The 12870-nt window shown below is 40.7% G+C and overlaps 1 protein-coding gene across 1 annotated transcript in view; it reads right to left on the reverse strand.

Moving 5' to 3' along the window:
• cxxc4 (CXXC finger 4) overlaps positions 1-6587 on the reverse strand; it is a 29838-nt gene extending 23251 nt beyond the window's left edge. The window contains exons 1-2 of the mRNA XM_039797840.1: positions 6091-6587; positions 3156-4087 (exon numbers count right to left, since the gene is read on the reverse strand). Coding sequence (XP_039653774.1) covers positions 3156-3974 — 819 coding nt within the window. The 5' untranslated portion in view covers positions 3975-4087; positions 6091-6587. The remainder of the gene's footprint in view (positions 1-3155; positions 4088-6090) is intronic.
• Between the last annotated feature and the right edge of the window lie 6283 nt (positions 6588-12870).

The raw sequence follows: 12870 nt of genomic DNA on the forward strand, positions 1-12870 counted from the left end.
AACAAGTGAGGTAAATAGAGAGGTGAAGACGCAGCTTGCCCACATACGAGTATTATTGCATTTGAAAGTTAATGAAGGACCTTTGAGCCATAGGAGCTCAAGCTACGCAAAGGTAACTGCTCTGGAAATGTTAGGTTAGATGAGATTCCTCTGCCAGACTAATCCATCCTGGAGCCTGAGAGCAGCACAGAGACGGAGAGAGAGAGAGAGAGAGAGAGAGAGGCGAGAGCAGAATCTGCTGCAGAACAGCACAGCAGTGACACAGGGCAATTCTCTAGGGCCTTGCATTAGCGCGCTAAATTAAAGGGGGTATTAGATTAAATTGGCTCTCCGATTTCAGGGGTGTGAGTAAAATTCTGATTTGCATTTTCCACCGCTGCTTAAGATATAATTAGTTCAGGGTGATTCCCATGTGGAAAACACTGACAGCCAAATCTAACTGGCTGCCAGTAGCTTATCGTCTCTTCCAAGGCAAAAGGTACTCAGCTCGGCTCATGTTTGGTGCGTGTGCTTGTTCGTGAGTATGTGTTAGTGTTAGTGTGAGTGTGTTTGGGTACATCTTAACAAAGAGCGAGAGAGTGTGCATATGTTTTACTTTTCACGTGTGAATTTGCACACATGGGCTGTAAATTCTCCTTCTAAACTTACTTCAGCACCTGATTCCTCACACTTCTCAATCCATCTCCGCTGTGAGCAGCCATTAGCACCACGGACAAGGTGGAAAAAAAGGGAACCGTGTTACGTATAAACGTTTGTTGAAGCAAGAGCACAACTTCTCACCTCTGAAATGCCTTTAAACTCTAACCCATTTCCGCAGCAGAAGGTGCGCCTGTAATTACAGATGCAGAATCCAAATAACAATTACTGCTGGAGAAGTCCATAATATGAATTACTGAACTCAGGGAAGGAGCTTTTAAAAGCAAGTGTGGATTCGTTTGAGGGGTTTTCACACCCTTGGTAATTCTAACCGTCTTTGCAAATGGATGTTTTCCAAAAGTGCCTCTACCCATGCATTATGAACAGGAGGCTAGCTTCCTGGACACCTGTTTGATGACACCTGTTAGTACACGATATATGGAGTCAACACAAGCTTCCGATTTCTATGGTTAACAAGTCCAACCTATAACCCATCAGGGACCCCTTTTTCTTAACCTCTTAACCCCTGGTTTCCTCATAATTTCTACCACAGTAAGAGTCAGACTATGTCTCTATTTTGTTTCAGCTTGTTCTAACACTCATTTTAAGCTACTGGACAAAATACTAAATGAAATACAGTATGACTATGGTTTTAATGGCTGCACAAAATGAAAATAATTTGGATATCTTCATTTTACACTGCAAAAATCTCTTTCAAGTCATTTTTTGTCCTAAAAGTATCATTTTCTTAAAGCAAGTGAAATATAGTGATTGTTTTCCCCAATCACCTTGTCTTTTTTTATAGAGTTTTTTTTGCAGTGTGTTTTCACCAAAATGTATCCTGATACAAACTTGGAAACTTTGGGATCTTAACTTACATTTAAAATAAAGCTCTTTAGGTGTGGACAGTGCTTGTCTGCAAAGAGTGTTTATATGACTGACCCCCTGTTTTGGGTTAAAGAGGTAAGAAAAAAATAATACTAATCATTTTGTCTCTCGATTTCTGTTTCAGTTGCAAAGTGGAAACGCTTTTCATACTTGGGACTCCTGTCGAATTCATTAACAATTACTAAGATTGTAATCAGGGATATGAGCTTTGGATGGCAGGCTGTCAAACTGGGGTTGAACTGACAGAAATCCTCCATGTAGCAATAGATTGTAGAGTACATGAGACATAAATGATGAGAATCATATGAATAAATAATATCTTATGTCACATTGAGCTCGTCAACACTACGAGGTCAAGAAAAAGCTGCATTTTGCATTCGGGTATAATCTCAATCTACTTTGCATCCTTCCATACTTTACTAATCACTGAACAGCAACAGGCACAGGTGATATTTACATCACAAAAAAAAAAAAAAAATAACAAAAACACTTATGCCAAAAACTTAACGACTTATCTGCAAAAATGAACATTTTCAACAACAACAAATCTATGATGAATTCTAACAAGAATCAATCAATCTGATGGCACAGGTTCACAATAAACAAAGGAATCCATCCATGGTGTTTTTCCATAAGTAGATAAGGTAATATTTTATAATTAACCTTTTTTATTCTCTCTATGTAAGTACTTAATTAATGAGCAAATCATCAGGCCCTCAGGTTGCATTTGTTGGTGACTCATCCATTCAAGCTCATGTTAAGCCACTGAGCAAGTTCAGACTCTCAGGGTAAAGAGAACCATATTTGCAACTTAACATTCATATTCTGCCTTTGCCTAGCCAAATGTCAGCTACAAAATAAATCAATTAAAATGAACCTTTAAAAGCAACACTGCCCTCTGATTATGTCTAATGAAGCCTCTTGCTACTTGTCAATTAAGCCTCTGCTTAATATGTTTTTCTCTTTTTCTCTGTTTTTTGTTTCTGCCTCTGCAGCCTTCTTGATATGTAGCATGCCTCAGATTGATACATGATTGGCCATAATGACACACGTATAATATAAAATGATTTTATCTCAACCCTACTGTATATGTACAATATGTTCATGCTTCAGTGGGAGAGGATCAGTCTGGGTGTTTCACTCCCCTTCCTACACAAAACTTGGGGTATGTTTTGAGAAATCAGCAGCCCTGCCATCACTTTCACCATCTCTTGGTGGTCGGAGGCTGAGACTTTGCGGGATATTGATTCTTCCCATCCAGAGACGGTTTCCATAATTGGTTAAAATGACCGGGTGCAGAGAGGGATGGCTCTCTGCTGAAAACCATTTCCCAGCCCTGCTTGGAGCTGAGCCAAACTCAGGGTTGTTCGGATGCGTTCCAGCCCCAGCCTGACTGGCAGCAATTAGGGGTGTCTGAGCCAAGCTCAGCTTGCGCTCCACACAAACACCCCTAATTACTGCCAATTAGGCTAGGCGGGTAGGCAGATTTGAGAAGCCGGGGGGATGTTCAGGCATGGGTGGGCATGGAAACAATTTCCAAGGGCTTAGAACGTGACTGGATGAAAAGGTTAATGCTTTGGAGTGCAAGGGGATAATAACAAAAGAAGGGGAAGCAGAGCCCCGGTTCTCACCTCCAGCGACGAGCCTGGCTTCTTCTTCAGCTCCTCACATTTCCTAAATTTGCAGATCTGGTGGCCCGTTTTGCGGTTCCGACAACTGCTGCAGACACCACAGTTGATTAGCCGCCTGCAGGGTGCACAGACCCCACACCTTTTCCTTTTCTTCTTCGCTGGGTTTCCACTGGATACCGAGGAATTATTCTGTGGGCAGTCTGCCAGATTGGCAATTTGAAACGCACTGTCTGTAACGGCTGCTGAGGCTGCGGGGGAGTGAAGGGCTGTCATGACGATGACCCCGGGAGGTAATGAGATGCCCCCTAAAGCCGGGATAGCGGAAAAAGTTCCAACGCGTTCTGGGAGATTCATTATCTCTGCTTCAGCAGCGCCGCATTTCAGCTTGTTCATGCATTCTCCTGCTAAAGGTCTGCAGTGTTCGGGGGATAAGGTAGAGAGGAAATTATTATTTGCCATTTGCAGCGTCTCTGGCGGCACGCCAGGCTTCCCCGGCCTCTGGGAGTCATTTCTATGCATGCTGGTCCTATTAGGGTTTATTGCCGCTGATTTCCTTCCCCAGAGCATGGCGTTATCGCAGTTCCAAGGGGACATGCCAATTCTAGCACTGGGGAAAATGGGCGTCGTGATGCGGGCAATCTTCTGTGGAAATGCCCCGTTGGTTTTATAAAAGTTTGCAAAAGACCTGTACCTTTCCATTTCTGCGTTATAATCCAAAAGCTGGCTTAATCCACCATCCTGAAGATTATCCTTTTGTAACAGAGACACATCTGCATTCTGTCCGTTTTCAATGCAAAGCGCATTGTTTATGTTAGCCATGGCTGAGGAATGGTTGTCAATGTTCAGGAGAAGAGAGCGAGCTACAGTGGCCTTTGTCGAACTGGAGCTGGTTACGAACAGTGTGCTACCATCCTGGTTTATCTTCTCCAGTGCTAAAGGCAAAAATAAAACAAACAAAAAAACAGTTACACATAAAAGAGGCACATTTTTTAATTCTAATCAGATTTCATTTCTCTGCTTCAACTGCTGAACATTTGAAGAATCTTCTGGCACATTGTTTACGCCCTGCATTTTCTAATGGAAACTATCACAAATTGTCAGAACTGATCTTCCTCTGGTGACAATAACGTGATAGCTGTGACAGACCAACATGTCATTATTATAATGGGGGAAAAAAATTAGCATGCTTCAAAAAACATGCCACACTTTTCAACAGTGTTTTTGGATATCTTGTCAAGTATTGTTTCGTATTTTGAAAAAAAGTCCAACCAGCTACTTAACAGAATGAATAAATACATTTTAATACACAAGGGTACATTTCATCAAAACATATATTGAATATTCAATCCAAAATATCACTTTTCACTTTTTTGAAAAGTTAGAGGAGAGCCCCCACCAGGTTCAGAGTTTGACAGCAGTAGCTACAAACACAAAGATTTTTACCCCAGGCCTGCAATACAAGCTCTTAAAAATCGTCTGCTTTGGGTGCCAGGAGGAACCTTTCGTAGTTAAATATTTTCACATTTTTCATCTAATCCAAATAGTAGACTTGGCCCATCCATGTAAACCCAACTTTGTCCATCCTCTTAAGAGCACCTGGTATTCATTCACGGCCAGCTCTATTACATTTACTCAATGACAGCACAGATAGCCCCCGGTGGATTTACATCCAGATCATGGACCAGACCAACTACTGTCAGCTGCCTTAGGATGGGGTGTGTGTGTGTGAATGGGTGAGTGGGGGTGTACATGTGCATTGTATGTGGGGGAGGGGGTGGGGGGGTGCTCCATTTCCTCTCTTTCTCTCCACCAGTCTGTCTGGATTTGGTTTCCACAGATAAAAGCCCATTAGACACATCTCCCCCTACTTCCATTACCTTTTTCTGGGCTTTCTACTCTTAATTGCCAAAGCTGATCCATTGCTGGAACACTAAAGCATTTCAAATCACTTCCATGGTGCTACCCAGCAGCTGTCTCGAAAAAAGAAAATTATAAATATACACACATGGAACTGGAGAGATCACTGGGTAGCGTTATTAAAGTCCTCCTGAATACTGAAGTGCATCAGCTACTCAACATGTCTTAGCAGGTAAATACTTGCCTTAACCCAAAAGTGCAAAAATTATTCAATCTCACTATCGTCCCAGTGCCTTTTACATGAAGCATTTGAGTCACAATGCACTTTCTATCACACACTTAACTATCCATCATGGTTTCTTTTGAACTATTATTATTATTTTTACACAAATGTGCCACCAAGAGTCCCATCCAAAATTCCAATTCCAGATCTGCAGGTTCAATGTCGACGTGGCATCCAAAACAAGCCGCAGCCACCAGTAAACAAAACCCTCCTTAGCTTAATGATCAGCCCTCCTCAGGGTCATTATTACTTAATCAATTCACCCCTGGAGCGAAATACGCAGCCCAAAGGCAATCAAGTCACGGACATTGATTTTCAGCCTGTAAACAAAGTTTAGAGAGACAGAAATGTTCAATACTTGCTGGAGATAAACACAGAGAGAGGAGGGAGAGAGGACAGAGAAAGAGAGGGAGAGAGAGAGAGAGAGAGAGAGAGAGAGAGCGAGAGAGAGAAAGGTGGAGAGTGCGAGAAGGTGATTGAAGAAAGAAAAATAAAAAAAAAGCCACGTCTGATGACGAACCATTGTGCCGCTGCTGCACCGCGATGCCGTTAATTTCACTCGGTTTGGTCTGTGCCAGACATTCAGATCAAAGGTCATGCATAGATAATCCGACGAGGGGACAGCGGTGCAATAGTGCAAATAAAACGGTATAAAAATTCATCCGAAATTGCCGGGCTCACTTTGCGGACACACAAATCGGGACAGGAAAAGCGGGATAAAACGCATGCAAGTGGACGGCAAAATATGGACGGACACAGGGGGGGAGAGAGAGAGCGAGAGAGAGCATCACCTACCAGGTTCCTGTTGAGAAGAGCTCCCAAGATGCTACCAGCCTGCGACCGTGTAACGGCACATTACTGCGAAGCGATACGTAGGGGAATAATAATGCAAAGATGTGAGAAGACGCACAGACATAGGCTGCCGGAGGAGAGCAGGGCGAGTGCGTGTGCGTGTGTGTGTGCGTTCAGAGCGCTCTAAACAAAAGGACCATTTTTATCGACTTTCTTGTCACGTTACCAAAAAAAAAAAAAAGGTTGGAAAGTGCATAAATAAGCCAAAAGGTGTCGTAGAAAAAGCCGTGGGGGAAATCGCAGATGGGGGTAGGTGTTTCCTCTCCTCTTGATCCGGGGGGCTGTATTGTGTGTCTGCCTGGTCTCTCTGCTCAGTCCGTGTCTCCTGTCGCTGTGTGTGGCTGATTGGTGCTGAGGTGAGGAAGCAGGGATGTGGACACCTACTGATCATTGGCTGGAAATTACTATAGAAACACTCGGGAGGTGGGAGGGATGGATGGCTCAGGGCGCCCTGCAAGGAGAAAAATATCTACGGGAAACATCTGCGTCTTGCAACCTCCTTTTTCTTCACATCTTTTTTTTTTTTATTTTTATTTTTTTTAAATACATTTATTTCATGACGAGGCATTTAGAGTGGAGGCGGGGTGGGGATGGGGGTGAGGGGTGGGTTGTCATTTGTGAGATGCGTCTTTTAATAAGGATTGGGCAAACTTGTCAAATTAATTTGAATGGAGCTGAGCTGTGATTAAGATAAAATGCTTCCGCCCGGTGTTGTTCCTCCACCCCTCCCTCCGTCCAGCGACAGCCGTAATTACTAAGACCTCCGGGATTCATCACCATTATAAATCCCGCCTGCTGGCCACCCATGCCTACAGCTCCCACAGGCTGACAACACGGGCACGCATGGCACATTTATTCCACGAGCCCCCATGTGTGTGACACTGTGCGTTCATTCATGTTGAAGCCTATAAACTCTGAGTTAAAATGAAATTATCACTCCAAGCAGCGTCCCGGATTATTTCCCCCCACATCAGCATTTATCTATGAGCCTCATGGGTGTAGTTTAGAAAAAAAAAGTTGACATGGGACTATCACCTCTGTAACTCCATACTGAGGCTAATTACTATTTCATCACCATTATGGAAATAGGTTTTAGTAGACATCCTACTTTTTACAGAAACCTATCCAGCGATGTTATGCTATAATATTACTTTATATCGCCTACTTTTACCACACAAACTTATAAACAAGAGAATGAAAAAATAAGATGTATGAGAACATCAGACATACTAATTGTACATCAGGATAGCCTTGTTGATACCACTTTATAATAAGGCACCCTAAGGGTGTTGTAACTAATGGCTTTATTAATGGTTTATACATTATTTAATAATGCTTCATTGATCAGTTATAAACTACCAGGTTGTGAAAAATCCCACTGTCTGGGGTTAATCGTTTCTATTTGGTAATAATGCGGTTATAAATGTTGGGAAGCTGTTTATAAATGCTCATGTCTCACTTTCTGATACGAACTCGTCTGCAGTTAAATGTTAATAAGTCATTAATAAAGGGTTTTAATCCCTAAATTCTGCATGTTTCAGTGTTAATAAATCAAGTGGATTTTGTTCCAGATTGCCTGCAGCCCATTTAAAAACAATACATGGTCAGATAGTCAGAGAGATTTGTAACAATTCAAAAATTGTTCTTATCAATGGCTTATAACTGATCTGTAAAGATTTTGTTACTGATTTATTAACCAAGGATACATGGTTGCATCTTTACAAAGTGTCTCATTAGAAAATGGTAGCATTGTTTCCATTAATTGTCACTTGTATGATTATAATTCAGACAGCAACTGACAATGATTTATTATCAATTAATTTGCAGGTTATTTACTGGATTAATTGTGAAGAGAGTCAGAAAATAGAAGGAAAAAAAAGTCCATGACAAGTTCCCAAAGTGAAGCCCTAGATCGATGTAAAATTACTTGTTGTGTCGGACCAATTGTACAAAATAAAATGGATTTCATATCACAGAAGAACAAGAAAACCAGCAGATACTCGTATTAGGGGCCGGAAGAAAAGCTGTGAATTTTTGGTATTTTTGCTTAAAAACAGACTTAATCTATTAACAAAATTGTTAAATTTTCTGTCAGTGGACTAATCAACAAATCGCTTAATCATTTCATATGACCTATCACGTAAAATGACATCATGTCACAGAGGAATAAATAATCCCTGCATTGCTTCTACTTTCAGACAGGTTTAGGAGTAAACAAACTGACAGCTACACTGACACATTTCTTAGTCACACAGCCCCTCCAGGTAAGCTGTGTGACACAGGCCTATAGGCTGCTAAAGGCTACACTTTGATGAATGTATTATGAGCTGGCAATAGATATAGGACAGAGAAAAAGACTTAAGTACGATAAATGTTTTACAATTCTTTGTAAATATCTGTTTAGACCCGACTTAGTTTAGAAGTGACGTTTGGTTTATTAACAAATGGTTGTTTTGTAGTTCACATATCCTCAGTTTTGATACATTCTCCAAGATTCTACTTATTTAAGCATAAAATAACCATATACTAATGGGGAAATTCAAAGACACATTGACCCTAAGGATGCTGAACTCATTACGGGGGTTTAAGTCTGTTTTTTTGTTACTGTGTTGACCTGACTCAAAAGACCTCAGCCCTAAAACTTCCTCTTCTTCATTCAACAGCTCAGCTGTCAAATCATCGCTCTCTCAATGGCGGTCAATCAGCGTGGGCGTAATGACGTACCAACAACTTAAACCTGGAGTGACTTTTGAGGAGTGCAACAGATACTTGTCACTGAAAGCAGCAGTGGCGAGTGGGCATGGAAACAGAAACTGGTCGAAAAGAAGTAAGTGTTAAAGTAATCAGGGATTTGTTTTAGTTGGGTTTGGGTTTAGGCTTCGAGTCGTAAAGACTTGGATAAACAGTTGTGTCTGTCAACACACCTTTGAGCTGTAAATACTCCAAACTTGGGTGCAAAGACTTTATATGTTTCTTCATTTGCTTCATCATTTGTCTTTGATTAAGAAATAAAACACATAATTTGCCATAAACCACTTACTTTAATCAATGTGAACCAGTTAACTTACTCAGATTTTCGGTGACTCTTTCAGTGTTTGGGGCTATGTGCATTTTCAAACTATACATGCCTTCATGATTCTCAGATGCAGACATTGAAAGAGAGATAATGAGAAAAAGCATCTTGTTTCCTTTATTTACAGATCAATTACTATGTATCCATTTAGCCTGGGTCTTTATAACAATATTGTTAATTCAGTTCAATTTTATTTATAGTATCAAATCATGACACGAGTTATCTCAAGAACCTTTACAGATAGAGTAGGTCTGGACCACACTCTATATTATTATTAGGCATTCTATACAGAGAATAACTTCAAACCAGGTGCACATTGTTGTAAGCATAACAAAATATCAGAATATTTCATAATCGGAGTACTTGTGTGCAGACAAACAAAGTTTGTGTCTATTAAGCTGTGGATACAACCCCACTCGTTGTTGCCTTGGCCTTTTTAGCCTTTCCTGCTCATAAACTCATATTTTGGAAGTTATGTCTAATAATATTTTGTTCTTACTTAAACAGACTTTCAAAAAAAAAAAATCATCATCTTTCATCCTATGTTTTGTCCTATTGGTATGAGGGGTTTTCTACTGTCTTGTTTTGATCATTTTCTAGTGCCCCTTTCATACTACAATACAAGCACATGTCTTTTGGACACTACAAAAAGCACATTTGACAAATAGAGAGTATATATATATACACACATTTGTCTTGACCTTTGCCGAAAATAATGATGAATCAGAGCTTTTGTTCTTAGGCAGGATTGACAGCTACATTTCAAAAAAAGGACCTATCCTTGAAGCGTTATGTTCGTCAGTATCAGACCCTGTGCATCTGTGCGTGTGGAAGCTCCTCTGTCTGAAAATCATTTTATCTTCCGGGCGATAATAGCCCCCAGGGGAAATCTGCCTAGGTGGTCCTAACCTCTGTCTGCAGAGCCACGGCAGTATGTGGGCCTCTAGCAGTGGGAGGCAGGAACCCTCGTGGCAGGCCTTTGTTCCTGCCTGCGTGCTCCGGCGTCGCTCCCCGTGCGTCTCCTCCTCCTCCCGTTTCCCTGGGCATTTAACAGAACTTGAAGGAGTAATTAATAACCATGACCCCAGATTTAAATCTAGCTGGCATTTAGTCGATGGAAATAGAATCACAGAGAAGTGAAGTCATGCGACATGGGTGTTTGAGGGGTGATGGTGTGAATCCATTGATTCATGTGTCTCAATTTAGTCCGAGCGTTGTGCTCACATCTGTCTAGAGAAAGAGAGTGAAGATACCAGGAACGTGGACACAAGCAGTCTGCTTTTCTCTCTTTAAACATTTATAAAAAAGTCCTGCAATTTAGCAGCTAGTTTGACCAAATAAATAAAAAGAGAGAGAGAATATAATGTGATATTATACTGTACGTCAGCAGAATGGAAAGAACATCAAAAACTCTTGTAGTCACATTATTTTAATAGCCTAAATTACTGGCCCTCTGGGTTTTGTTGTCCTTTTGTATGCCGTAGTTCTTTACACCAAGTGTGAGATATCATTGCTGCCAGATATTCTCAACATCTCTGACTCAGAATTACAAATCGGAAGCTAATATGAAAGTTTTTTACAACCTCAGCTGCTCTGAGTTACGGTCCGAACAATATGACATAAAGGTGCCATAAGTAGAATTTTACTCTGGTAGCTGGTCAAGGTGAAGGAAATTTTATCTACTTGATATTCTGTTGGTTTGTTTAATGTATAACAAGTTCGTCATTTGTTTTGCATGAAATCTTAATCTGCAAAATAACTAATCTGAAATTTAGTGGAGTAGAAGTATAAAGTAGCAGAAAATGGAAATACTTAACTAAAGGAGAGAGAGAGAGAGAGAGCAACTTGGGAAAATAAACAGTATGAGATTATGGGTTTGGCAGTGATGCGCCAAAGTGCAGCAGCAACCTTGGCAGTATTTATTTAGAAATCTGCCTCATTTCCTCCTGTAGACTGTAATGTATGGTGCCCTTACCTTGTACACATTAGCCTTTCGCTGTGATTTGATGTGTATCGCCCGGTTTTACGCTGCTTTCCTCGGATACAGTCGAGCGATCCCTCCTCCCTTTCCCATCGCCTGCTAATTGGAGTGTATAGAGCACCCTTAATTATCCAGTTAGTAGCATTGCTGAAAGAAAGCCAACGCCTGGCACACAGTCTTGTACAGATGACAGCACCTACACACAATCACTTCAGCAGAAAACCTCAAGTAACCCGTGGATTGAAAGCACCGTGTCTGCGTGTAAGCTGCATGATGAAAGGTCGCAGTCATATTCTGTCGATGTCTCTTTTCAAACTTTCTTCAGGTAGAAGCAATGACACTAGAGACTTCTGGTAGTATTGCTTCTGGTTCTTTCTGTTTTTTATTTTAGCACATTGTGCACCAACATATGCAAGATTTACATTCCCCCTCGGATCCATCCATCACTCTATAGGAGTGTGTTACATAAATTGTGTTTTTAGGTGGGTTTTCTTCCAGCTTTGAATCTCCAGCACACTGAATAAGCACGGTGGAGCAGCTGTGTTTAGCTCATTGATCGGCTGCATTTATCTATTTAGAATATAGCAATGGGGGAAGAAGCATTCAGTTCAGTTCAAGTAAAAGTAGCAATACTACAATGTTATATTCTCCATCACAGGTAAAAGGCCTGCATTCAAAATCTTAAAATTATAATAAAATGTACATTATTACATACGATATTACTGAATTGTTAATACTAATGTATCGTTGTGTAACGCTGCATTCATGCCATGTCAGAAGAATGGAAAGAACATCAAAAACTCTTGTAGTCACATCATTTTAATAGCCTAAATTACTGGCCCTCTGGGTTTTGTTGTCCTTTTGTATGCCATAGTTCTTTACACCAGGTATGAGATATCATTGCTGCCAGATATTCTCAACATCTCTGACTCAGAATTACAAGTTACGTTTTTTACAACCTCAGCTGCTCTGAGTTACGGTCCGAACAATATGACATAAAGGTGCCATAAGTAGAATTTTACTCTGGTAGCTGGTCAAGGAAATTGTATCTACTGGATATTCTGTTGGGTTGTTTAATGTATAACAAGTTCATCATTTGTTTTGCATGAAATCTTAATCTGCAAAGTAACTAATCTGAAATTTAGTGGAGTAGAAGTATAAAGTAGCAGAAAATGGAATTACTTAACTACAGTATGAGTAGCTCAAAATTGTACTGTACTTGAGTAAATGTACTCCTGTGTATTATTAGCCTAGTGAAGGAAAAACACTCCTCAGTATGCTTTTGTAACATGTGCTTTTTTAACTAAACATGCATTTTAGTTGGTTCAGGAGCACACGTCTGTTCGGATTGGTTGCTTCACAGCCAGGATATAAGAACGGTATGACAAAGATGAGCTGGAATTAAAAGCCACCGTACGGCCCACAATCAATATTTGCTCTCACCTATTAAAGGGCTGTCCTGCTACATGAATGTAGACAATGATGATCCTTCTTCGATGTCAGACGGTATTAAACTGACCAGAGACAGTAAACAGGACTGTGTTGTTGTGGAAGAGTTGGGTGTCTATAAAACGCTGTGCTTTGTTGGTAATTAATGTCAAACAGTGTTGAATGTTCTCTTGTTGTTGCAGCTGAACACGACAGAAGACTTTCCCTTATTGAAGGTTTC

Source organism: Perca fluviatilis, chromosome 1 (assembly GCF_010015445.1).
Source record: "Perca fluviatilis chromosome 1, GENO_Pfluv_1.0, whole genome shotgun sequence".
In the NCBI taxonomy this organism is placed as follows: Eukaryota; Metazoa; Chordata; class Actinopteri; order Perciformes; family Percidae; genus Perca; species Perca fluviatilis.